Source organism: Oryzias melastigma, linkage group LG12 (assembly GCF_002922805.2).
Source record: "Oryzias melastigma strain HK-1 linkage group LG12, ASM292280v2, whole genome shotgun sequence".
Classification (NCBI taxonomy): domain Eukaryota; kingdom Metazoa; phylum Chordata; class Actinopteri; order Beloniformes; family Adrianichthyidae; genus Oryzias; species Oryzias melastigma.
The window spans coordinates 8,822,519-8,835,165 of NC_050523.1; the positions used below are offsets into that span (position 1 = coordinate 8,822,519).

At 36.8% G+C, this 12,647-nt stretch overlaps 1 protein-coding gene across 2 annotated transcripts in view; it reads right to left on the reverse strand.

Moving 5' to 3' along the window:
- Window positions 1-2,368: 2,368 nt before the first annotated feature.
- Window positions 2,369-12,647, reverse strand: part of csgalnact1a (chondroitin sulfate N-acetylgalactosaminyltransferase 1a) — a 37,405-nt gene continuing 27,126 nt past the window's right edge. For both annotated transcript variants that reach the window (XM_024299919.2, XM_024299921.2), the window contains exons 5-8: window positions 8,890-9,068; window positions 6,732-6,826; window positions 6,558-6,639; window positions 2,369-4,152 (exon numbers count right to left, since the gene is read on the reverse strand). In XM_024299919.2, coding sequence (XP_024155687.1) covers window positions 3,863-4,152; window positions 6,558-6,639; window positions 6,732-6,826; window positions 8,890-9,068 — 646 coding nt within the window. In that variant the 3' untranslated portion in view covers window positions 2,369-3,862. The remainder of the gene's footprint in view (window positions 4,153-6,557; window positions 6,640-6,731; window positions 6,827-8,889; window positions 9,069-12,647) is intronic.

Here is a 12,647-nt window from a genome sequence, read left to right on the forward strand (position 1 = left end):
TTATTGTGAAATTACTGCAGCACAACACTCCCACTTTTTTTTTAGAATGACTTTAAGGCACTTTCACATTAAAATATATCACTAAGATTTGTGCTTTTTGCTTCAGAAACTTTTAAACTTTCCTTTTTTAAACAAAAACTTAAAAAAATATGTATTTTCTAACTTATCCTTTCTTGTTTAGAATTTTCTCACTTTTTTCAAAATAATTAAAACTATATAAATATATCCAATAAAAAAAATAGTATTGATTTTTTTCATGTGGATTTCATCAAATAGGTTTAAAAAACCTCTTAATTCTCCCAAAAAATGATTTTGTCAATTATTTGATATAGTGGGATTTACAGGGTTAATGCTTTGTAACTTTTTAGAATCATATTTACCACTTGATGTTAAAATTGATTTCCAACTATGAAAAAAAATGCTTTTATTTATATGTTAATTTAAGGTGTTTCTGGAGTTGAAGTGGTTTAATGCATATTTGGTTCAAAGGTGTTCAAATAAAATACAAGTCCTTATTTGTGACATGATTTTAAGCTCAATGACTCCATCTAGACTCTGCAGGTGAAGTTGCAATTGTTTTGTGAAACACACTGAGCAATGCACAATTATTTCTGGCATGTATGTGTAAAAAAATGCACTGTAAGAAACGGTCACTTGAAATTAGTTTAAAAAAATCTTAAAATTTGACCCATTTTCTTGTAAATAAGACAAAAAAAATATGCCAATGAGGTAAGAAAAATTGTCTTACCCAGAGTTATTGTTTTTAAGAATAAAAAAACGTATTAGACTATTGAAAAGCTTCTAGTTAAAATTATTTTTCTTCCAACAATTGTATATTTACTATAAGATTCTCTTTTTGCAGTGCGGTTTCAGAAGTTATGATCTAACATTTGTATTGAATTGAGTCACATTAGGCTGCGCATAAACATGTCTACAGAAAATGACCAGTCTGCCACATGAAACTGGTTTCAAACAGAAAGAAAATTGACTTTTAATAAGGAAAAACTTTACATTACTCAAATAACTTCTTCATTTGTTTTTTTAGTTTCTGTTTCTGCCATTGAAATTTTCTAGAGGCTAGAACCTCAACTCTTGAAGTCAATGTTGGAACATTTTATGTTTAAATACCTTAAAGGTTTACTTCATTCAGAAAGTGATTAAGATGATCTGAAGTGGTGCAAACAAACACACTTTTTATCATTTTTTGATAGTGAAACGATCACAAAAATGATCCGGTTTTAAGTTTCTTTTGTCTTTTTTGTCCCTCTTGGTCAGCTTATTTTAATCAATTTTACTATCAAATGAGCAGCTGTCATGTTTGCATCCCTAATATGCAGTTTAGTGAGTTCACAGCAAATGGAACCAAAAAGGTTAAATAAATGTTGGCATTCTTCACACAATTAAAATGATAAGCTGTAGAGTCGTATCAAAGCACACACATGCACAAACTAAAAAAGATCATTGCTATTATTATTATTATTATACTTAAGTGTTACAGTAACATTTATCTGCTATTTAGGGTTTTTTCTGTTACTAGTGTTTTGTGACAGTAGAAAAAGAATATTTTTTATTTACAGCACATTAAAAACATTTTAGTATCAGTGCTTAACCTTCTGGACTCTCCTTAAATTATTAATTGATCTGCTTAAAGTTCTGTTTTCTTGATGTCCAAATGCAAAAGACAGCCAGGTGGATTGATGCGTAAATTAAAAAATAATAAATAAATGATGTTCTGATTTGCAAAACACCGACATTTCTTTAAAATCTGGGTTTTAAAGGAAAAACAAGCTTGGTGAGTTAAACCCTCATTCAAGGAGATGTGGATCCTCAAAAAACAAAACCGAATGATTATATTTTTGTTTGATCATTAAGACTATGTGAAAATCAGAGCACACAAAGTCCTAAATCTCTAATTTCTTTTTTTTTTCTGTAATTTTCTTCTAACAATGTGTCTTGTCTTATCTCATTTAATAAATGTAAGTGTGTTTTTAAAGCTATGAAGGTACATCATTCCAAAAAGACAAAGTTTAATTGTTTTATTTAGATGATGAAAAACTATATAAAAATTGAATACATTTTTAATAAATGTTACGTACTTAAACAAAAAGTTATAACCAAAAAGCAAAAACGTAAAAGAATAAAATACCAAAACAGAAATAATGCTTATTTTTTTGTCGTTGTATAAAGTTGGTATTCCAGTTGCAAAAAGAAGTACAAATCAACTTTTTTCTTCCTACAAGTCATTGAAAAACTACAAAAATGCGTTTTAATTACCTATTATTATTACTTATAATTATTTGAGAGGCAGAACCCAAAGTATTAAACATTACAACTTGTGCTCTGACTTTGTAAATGTCGATGAGGGGGTGACGCAGGGCTCAGTATTAAGACCACTTTTATTTATAATGTATATTAATGAACTGTCTGAAGCATGTACACATCTTTATGTTCCATCCATCCATTTTCTAAACCGCTTTGTCCGTTTCGGGGTCGCGGGGCTGATGGAGTCTAACCCGACCACTTCTGGGCGAAGACGGGGTACACCCTGGACAGGTCGCCAGTCTGTTGCAGGGCCTCAACAGAGTAACTGATTAGAGTAAGCAATTAATCTATTGGGTATCTGTTTAATTCAATTGTGTCACTTAAATCTGAACATATTTCATCCATCACTGAGAGAACAGTAGATTTTAAATAATAAAAAATACAGTTTAGCATTAGCCTTATGTTAGTCTTACCTTTTGGTTGGATGCTTCCTGTTACTTTTAAGAAAGTATTTACAATGCACAAACATGTTTATTTATCTCATTTACATAAAGTAAAAACAACAATTTGACAAATTAAAAGAAATGCTTTTTTGCATTTAAGGCAAAAATTAAAGACTCGACCTAAACAAATGTTTCAGATTTTGTCATTCAATAAAAACAGATTGATTTTAAACTTTAGAACCGAAAAGGAATTCAACAATAAAATAGACAAAGTAGCATCTTAAATTGACAGCTCACTTATTAATAGAAAATATTCATTTTTATTGCACAGAAGACATTTTAGCATATATTTTTGCCAAGTCACACATTAAAAAAATAAACCTTTAAGGTCTAGTTCTGACTTAAGTCATCGTCAATAATGTCAAACATTTTTTTCATACGACTCCATAACAAAAAAAAGTGCCAAAAACATAAAAGTATTTTTGCCCGTTTATGCTTTTGTTCTAAAATTAGACATAACACAGCTTTAACCCCTTGACGCCTGAATGTAGATCCAGCTAAAAAATCACTTCTGTTTTTGCTGTAATATAGATGCTAAATTAAAGTAATTTTAGAGCTGAAGTGGTTTGTTGCATAATTATATCAAAAGGTGTCAAGGGGTTAAAACAAAAAAAGATAAAACAATTTTACTTTCAAATATCATGAAACAATTTCATTTTCATCCGACTCTCTGCTCACTCAATAGTTTTCACAGAAAGTGAAAATGCTGATAGTTCAGTCCGGACTTTTGTCAAAACAAACTAAAAAATAAATAAAGAATAAAAGGTTGCAGACTTAGAAATAATGTGATAAATAAACAGCGATGCTGCAATGATCGTTCATTCACATGCTGTTCACCTACAGTCCACCAGGGGGCTCTGTCGACCTAAAAAAAAGAGTTCAGGTTCTGTCGGAACACGTTATCACATAAGGCACACCATTTATGAAATATTATAGCTGAATATTAGCCAACAAATCATTATCAAAAAAGGCCTTAAGTTAGTTCATTACAGATCCATCTGGTGAGTTCGACTTCAAATAGATGAATTCAAAATCTGCAGATTTCCAGCTGCAGATGCAAAAACTGCAGTCCTTAAAGCTCAGTCTTTGTCCAGTTTTTAGGTCTTTTTGGGGTTCGGCTGCTGCTTCTGCTTGCGGAGATGAGTTTCGATCTCTTGTCTGAAGAAGAGCATCCCCAGCTGGCCGTGCGAGGCCTCGTTCATGGCTTTGGACTGCATGCACATGCGGTACTGGTCCGGCGGGAGCTCATCAGCACAGTGCTTCTCATGCCAGAGGTGGAACAAGCCCCGCGATGGGGCTCGCACCACCAGAAGGTTGCTGTGCAGGTACTTCCTGTACAGGTGGACGTCTTCGCCACCCCAGCCTTTGATGTCAATGTCGAAACCTCCTAAGAGGACAGAAGAAAAGGTGATTTGAAATCACTTTGAAACTCCTTACAGCAGCGTTTACACTCCCGATTTGGATGCTGGTTTTAATCTGATTGTCTGAGAACACTTTCATGCAAAGAAAGCTTTGGAAAAAGTTGTATTTTTCTGTTATTCCTGTCCAAACACATATCTTAAGATGCTGAAACGGCTCCTGATTTTCGTTCCCAGCAGATCTGCTCTGATCGCATTATCTCTCCACATCGAACTCTTTAGCTCCAGGGCTAAACAGAGACAAAATACAAATCTGAACACAACACAGAAGACTTTTGGGGGGGGCATTTATTTATGATAACCAAGGAATGCCAGCAGGAAATAAACCAAAAGAGGGCTCACATCTGGAGTAAAATAAAACTCCTACTTCAGTGTACCGCCTCCTAATAAGTCTATTAATTCATAAAAGTTTGTGGCTTTTTATCCAAAATATCTGAGTAAAGTGATTAGTTATGTCCCACAAGAGTCCTGGACTGCAAGAATCATTTTGTTTTCACAATTCTTTTTTTCTAATCACGACTTATAGCTTGGCACAATTTTGTAGCAAAAGTGAAATTTTATAATTTTCACATTTACCTACAATATGGAAAATAGTTCCACACGTGCCTCCAGCTTAAAGGGTAACAAAACACTAAATTATCTTTTTTTTTGGCTCTATAAATGGGGCTTTAAAAGTGCTGTCTGTTGGTCCTTGCCACATTTCTGACAATTTAAAATAAACTTGTTAAATTCCTGCATTTATAGTCTAAAACCCTCTGTGTGTTGCCCCCTACAGGTTGAAATGAGGCATTACAGTTGAATTTTGTGATTGGTCAACTGGTTAAAGTCCCACGTCATTTGAGAAATTTCACACCATCATGCTGTGGAACTCCAGTATAAACTATGATTCTGTAGTTGTTATCGTGTTAGCTTTAGCATGGCTCATAGATGTTTTGCCTTTGGTTGTCAAAAATCTACTGGCTTGCACAACTTTCCAGTGGATTTGGAAGTGAAGGAACAGTGTTTTAGTGCAATTGGCACTGAATCCTGGTGATGGAATCTGCAATAAACGTTTCACTCGGGATTGATTGCTTAATTCATTAGCTTATGATGCTAGCGTTGTTTTATTAGGTGGAGGTAAAAATCCTCAAACTCCACAGTAAGTTTTGTGGTGATACTGGCATTACTTTGCTCTGTACCACTCTTCATATTGAAGATGCAGAGTCACTACAAGCTAACTCCACCGTCAATCACAGATCCAGACCACACCTCCCCTGCTGAGCCCGCCCCCTTTTGTTGCATTTTTCAAATCTGGGCTGAGAGTGGAGGCAGCGTCCAACCAACTGTCCTGTTGGGTTACCCTTTAAGTCTACGACCACAACCGAAGTTTCATTGACCTTTGACCTCGGGAAGAGGTCTCAAAAGTGGCGTTCCCCTTTTATTCTCACATCTTTTACCTGAATATTGTGAACTTTTATTCCATAAATTGTTGGCTCAAGCTGAACGAAACAATATGACATACAACATAAACATATTTAAAATGCGGGTGTGGTTAACATAAAAACCCCGTTGCCAAGGAAATTCAAAAATTTACTTTTGCCGATTATCTAAAAATTACAAAGACCTGTTCGTCTTCCCCTGGCGACCAAAACATAATATGGTTGCTATGGAGATACATCTAACAGAGGGAGTGTGTAGCCGCTGCTCATCCAGAAAGGGTGGGTCCAACGTGAGGTGGCGAGGGCGAGTAATGCCTGCAAGCCCATACAATTCCGCTTTTGGCTTGAATTGTCATTATCTTTATGCAAAATAGTACTTTTTCTGCTGAATTTATTAACTTAATTTTGAAATGAACTATTATTCCTAGAGGGTAGGCATATAGGTTGATAAGTTCATCTTTAAAAAATCACAGAAAATGTCTAAAATGAGCAATCTGGAGCTGTGTGAGTTCCTCTGCACGAGCACTCATCAGTAAAACATTGCAGCCTCACTTAGGAGGCAAACTAAACTGATGTAAATCAGTCTGGAGAGCAAATCCTCGCCCGGTGCACAGATGGAGAGGACATGGGGAGATGCTAATATGTGCTGCTGCTGCTCAGAATTGTTTCGTGCAGAGTAATATAATAAAACCTCCTCTATGATATGAAAAGTAATTTGATAGGGAGCCGTTTGAGGTCTGATGTTTTCCATACTCGTTAAGCTATGGCACAATTAACACAGCAGTGAGCATATTTCACAGCAATTCAGGAAGCCCATTTTGAAGGGTTATGTAACGCCTCTACACAGATAATTAACCCTCAGGAGCCACTATTTATGAATCTCTGCATTAATAAAACAGTGGATATTACTGCAGTGCATATGTGCGTGAGGGGCTGCTGCCGCTCTGGAAATGCACCTATGTTGATGAAGTCGGATCGATACTGGCAAGTCATGCCGAACCCAAAGTCCCTCCAGAACCCGGTGTCCTTCTTGATCACCTGGGAAAAAAATCAAAGAGATGATACATTCACAGAGATGTTTGTTTAAAGTCAAAAACAGGACATGAAAGAAGGCAGAACTGTTGTGATACCAGCTGTTGCTCCACAGGCGGGATGTGCTCTGGACCTCCGTAGATCAGAGACGGGTTGTACTGGCTGAACAAGACTGGGTAGAACACCTTTTTGCCTGCAGAGACGGCAGCGTCAGGTTACACGGGGATGGGGGTGCCTGTGTGGTGGCAGCTGCACCATTAACTTTATCTGATTATCCGTCACAAATAAAATAAACTTCAAACCGACGACATTTTGTTTCAGTGGAGGCGGTTCAAAAACCCTCTCTGACCTTCAAGCTCTCAAGTTGGCTGAATGTGATGAACAATAAAGTTTTTAGTCTTTGTATTTTTAAAAATAGATAGCTTGCGTAATTGTAGCCTTAGAGGTGTTGGAGCACGCTCAGTAAGGATCCTGACATTTAAACAGTTTTGTTTCCAACCTTAAGAAAAAAACAAAAAAAAACAAAACAGAAAGTGAATTAATATTCATCTCAAGTGGAAAAATACTACAGAATATCCAGAAGATGGTTCTGATTGTTAAAATAAACAGTTCATTTTTAAAGGTTTTATCTTCTAACAGTGCTCAGTCTGGAAGTTGTATAAACTGTATGGTTGATACTTTGTTGGCAGTATATAATATTTCCACATGGCCCCCGCCTTTCCAAATTGACTTTTGCTTATAAGACCAATCCAAGGTCACCTGTCAGAGAGAAGACCACAAGGCCCTAGAGGTTACTTAAGGAATTGCACCTAGTTACAATCATGTGGATGGGTTTTAATCTGGAAATCGATAAACCAGTTTGGTTCAAACTCATTTTACAGAATCCATCTGTCATGAAACCCACACACACCATACAGTGACAAAAGTTACCATTTAGCTCAGTTTATGCAATTATTCCAGCAGATTCTGAAGTGAATAAAAGCAGCCTTAAGCTGATGTGCAACATGTTACATTAGTGTTTACGCAACCAACATAAGCCAGCTGATTCTGCTGCAGAGAAAACCGGTTTTGAGCTGTTATGCAACACTATGTGTGTTGCATGTTAGTGAAAAGCTGCTGTTCTGCATGTCAGAATCGGCTGATTCAGGTGACAATAATAAAAGAGTTAAGGTATTTCAAAGAGGGTGCGTTATTTAGGTGTCACCGGCGACATCTCTGGTGTTGAAAGATCCACTCCAATGAAAATTTGTTTCATCATAATAAAGGACATGTATAAAAGAATTTAAGATAAAAACTGCATTTCTGAGTATTTTTTAATTCAAATTGTGTTGAAAAAGGAGCAGATAAAAACCCCAAAAAGTTTGTGACGCAGCAACTGCCATAGGTAGGCCAAAGTCTCCCTGCTCCACTACATTTCTGATGTATCCACTTGCAGACAAATACATACATTAATGTCTTAGCTAAATAGCTCCAATATTGCTCACTTTTTTTTTCTATGCTAATGTTAGCTTGGGCTTGTGAGATGCTTTAACCAATAAGAACACAAAGTGATATCTGAAATGTTTTCTGTGGTCGGCTTGGTTTGTGGTGTTTTACACATAAGTTTATTTTTAAGGAAAAATGGGCACAACCCAGAGACGAATTTCTAATGAGTTCCTGCCGCTCTGCAGAAAATATGTCTGTGACACAAAATTTTTGATTTTGTCTAAAACTGCTTAACTATAATAAAAAAAGACCACTGATTTTACAATAGAAAAAAATATAGTTGGAATGGGACTTTGAATAACCCCAAATATCACACAGTAACTAAGTATGGACGATTAAAAAAAATGTTTTTTGAAGTCTTAAAAAGTGAAATTTGGATTTTCAGATTTTTCAAAATGAGCATATCTGAGTAAAATACCACAAATGACTGAGGAAAAGTCTCATCATTGCTGACACTTCACTGATAGACTCTTCCATCCTCTGACACAGAGCGACAGTGTTACTGTTCAGAGTCACCAAATCTGAGGCGTTCCTCTTCCTGAGATTCGCTGCTCAAACAAGGGTGTTAATCCAAACTCAAGTCTATTGTTTTCTTTCCTTTTAAGTCACATCCCCTTCTGTTTAAACAAATATTTATCAATATCCAAAACTGGATTCCTAACACTACTTTTAACTTTTATTCATAACATTTTGGTAACATTTTTGTAAAAATATAAAAAGAATTACTGCTAAAAGCTGAAGGGAATTGGAATAGAGTAAGACGCGTCTTACCCGGCTGTGTGTTGATTCTGCAAGTGTTGAGGAAATCGGCGTTGAAGTAGATGTCTACATCGCAGAAGAAGAGCAGCACGTTGCCCGCCTTCCAAGCTCGGGCCCCGACGTCCAAACCGCGGCCCCTGGAGAACTCTTCATCCAGCTGCAGCAGAGTGTAGTTTTTAAAATTGACTTCCCTGAAAATAAAATGAAAAAAAACTTCTTGATGAGTTTGTTTAATTAGGTGCACAGTCTGGTGACAAAATGAATCTTCACTTGGTTCTGCTCTTCTTGTAATTTTCTTGATTAATGTTCTGCTCTTTCATAAATGAAACTCTTGCATCATAACAGTAGAGCAAGATCTGATGAAGATGAAAAAGTGAAGATCATCTGTGAATTACGAAGGCTGAAAAAATAAAAGGTGTGCTGCTGCTTTGCAAGATTAAAGAGAAACATCTGGATCCAGATGAGCGCAGCTGCGGTTTTTGCATCAACCACATAAATTCACACCGTCGGTGACTAATCCCTTACTCATGCATCTGCCTCAGCAGAGCTGAGGTGAAGGATGGCGAGGAAAAACTGGTTCACGCGTCAGAAGCAAAACGAACTGGAGCGAACTTCCTGCCTTAGTCATGTGGTCTGGGATAAAACAACACATGGGATGCAGCAGATAGATGTTTGAAGAGGAAACCAGGATGAGCACAGGGAACATTTTACATCATGACTCCCACAATGCTCGGGGTGTTTTTGTCTGCAATTCCCCATCTTGTTTTTTTAATTCCCTTTGTCTGGGATCTATCACCATCTCTTGTAAACAGTTAAAGTTCCCAATAAATAAACAGTTATTAGAAGCAGCCAATTTTTCCATCTGAACAATAACTGTAGTGTTATATGACAAACTTCCTACAAACGTCAGGACACAAGAACCTGGTCATATCTGCTGCTGGTTGGTCAACATGTCAGAGAACGTTGTACATGTGTGTTTGTAGTGGATTCATCTAAACAGAGTTAATGTGTTTCTGTGCCGAGATCGTCCCAGGAGAGGAAAACGCTGCTGCTGCTGCTGGCACTGCTGACCCGTCCACAGATGGCAAAATACTCTGTTTGTGTCCAAATGCAGCTGATTTAGTCCCTTATTTAATGAGGCAAAAAGCTTCTGTGTCTTAAATGAACAGAAACCTGAAATCTGAAATTACTTGATATGTCTTGGAGATAAACCAGATTGTAGATATGTGTAAAGTAGTGCTGTCAATGGATTAAAAAAATCATTCAGATTAATCACACTTTTGGATCATGATTAATCACTATTAATCACAATTTTTTACTATATACATTTTATACAACGAAAAAAAGTCCAGAGAGAACAATTTTTCTTCATTTTTATCGTGTGAAATGGTTTAATTTGTACAGAGTTAACACAGATATCCCAGAAGTGTAGTTTGTGAGCACAAAACATATCAATATTAAGATGAGCAGAACTGTAAAGACTTTAATGTCGGCAATATTACTCCAAGAAAGCAAAGATGCTGACAAACAGTCATGAAAAAACAAAATGCAAAAACAAAACTTTCTGCACTTTATCCGTCCGGGTGAATCAAATCTGATTGGCTGCTGGGTGTCGATGCCCACCTAAAAAAGAAGGTCCGGTCACATATCCCATATGTTCTATATCACTCCGCAGGCTTCTTTAAAACAAACATCTTCAGGGCAAAAACAAGCGGTAAAAAGTGAACTTTCCCTCTGAGATGATGATTTATTCAACCTATCGTGACAATCAGCGAATAAACAACCATCGCACCACCATTCAAATAGTCTGCTTTTTGTGAAAGAGTGATCTAAACCGAAAAATTAACAAGAATAAAGTACTAAAAATCTATTGAATATTAATAAAAAAGAAGAAGCCCCTCCCTCCTTGCCAGTTTGAACACTAATTAAAAATGCGCATGACTTGGTCGGTGTGTATGTAGCGTTAAGTGTCAAGGTATTGTTTGCTGCGTTGGGTTAATCCTCTATCTGGTAAATAAAGATTGACTCTGATAATCTTTTCATCTATTTTGAAAGCGTTCCCGGTGGTCTTTTAATTCTGCTGTTTTTAGCCATAATCATAAGATGGGTGTTGTTTTCTAGGACATGGTTTCTGCAGAGTGGCTGGGGTTCATTGGAAATTGGCCTCTGAGTTGGGGACGGGACCATTGGCGTGGTCTTTTTCAAACTGTTTCACAATGATTTGAAAAAGGAAATACTCAGAAATGCAATTTCAAACTTAATTATCTTAATATATCAACAGAAAAATGCCACAAGAACACGTTAAAAACACGATTTTCATCGTCTTTAACTAAGACTCTTGCCACTGTTTATACTCAATTTCTAGTTAAACAATTTCATTTGACTTACATAAATAATCCTTTTCCAAATAGGTCAAAAAGTGTATCAGTAGCGCTCATATAAAAAACTCCATCATGTTGTAGAACAAGATCCTAGTGGCTGCATCTGAGCTTCCTTTTTCAAGAGGCTTCATCAGTGGATGCTATTGTCAGATGTTTTCCAAAACAAACCAAAAGTTTCATATTTATTCTTCTGCACATAGAGACAAAAAGTACCAAGAGAGACATTCCTGTCAGTAAAAATGTTAGATATTCTACATGTGATGCACCCATGGCAATACTGAAACTACATCGCCTTACAGAACAAATCCTAATTTAAACTCGGTCTTTGCAATTCCTGTCACTATGGCAACCAAACCAAAGTCCCCACACAGCCGTGATATCTCGGAGGGTCAAGGTTTGGTTTTAGGGACACAAAAACAGTTGAGCCGACTGTAATTTTTAAGTCATTAGAGGTGTGTTAATGCATTTTGTCCACTGAGCGCTCCCCATTAGAGCATGGGAACAAACGTGTTTTTGTGAGGCCACTACTGTTGTGTGTCAGGAGGAAGACATGCTAATCCAGCAAAAATCCCCCTGCTCTTTTTTTTACCTCCCTCTTCACAGATGTCAGCCTTCTTTTCACGACCTAAAACAGTCAATTTGTTTATAGTAGGCGTCACGGCGTGTTCCTTGTTCCAGCTAAAATTGTGTCAGAATGAGAAGCCTGTGAAGACGGATCCTGTTGTGTCTCAGCAGTGGGTCTGATCCTGTTAGTTATGCTAAGTCAGGAGAGGGAGGGGCAGACTGCCTGCAAACAACATGCTGGTTGAACACTGTAAACTCTAAATCTGTGGCCACATTTGTGTTTCTGTTTGGGTTAACACTGGATAACGGCAAAAGCAAAGCTTTGTTTGATAGTCATGCAACGGGCTTTGATTTCTAAAGAACAAATTCAGCTTACAGCAGGAAATCAGACTCTAGAAACTTTTGATTCAATTATAATTCTTAGAATCTGCATGAGCCTAATCAGTTTCTGTAAAAAAGTGAATTTGGAAAGATTTTGTTGGATAGTATTCTTAACGAGATATGATACGGATCCCTAAGTTTGTCCTGCTAAGTACAAGCATGAAAGGTAAAGTACTATCATTGACTGTACACGAGAAGTGGACATTCCAAACAGGAAGTACCTGCTGGTTTCAAAAAGCCAAAATCCCATAGACTTCTACTGAGAAATAAACAGCTATTACTGTCATTATGTTTGTCAGAATAACTATTCTTGCTCTGATAGTTTTTTTATTATATTTTTTTTCAGCATATGTTTTCTTTAGGGCTGCACGGTGGCGCAAGTGGTTAGCGCTCTCGCCTCACAGCGAGAAGGCCCCGGTTCGAATCCCGGCTGGGACCTTTCTG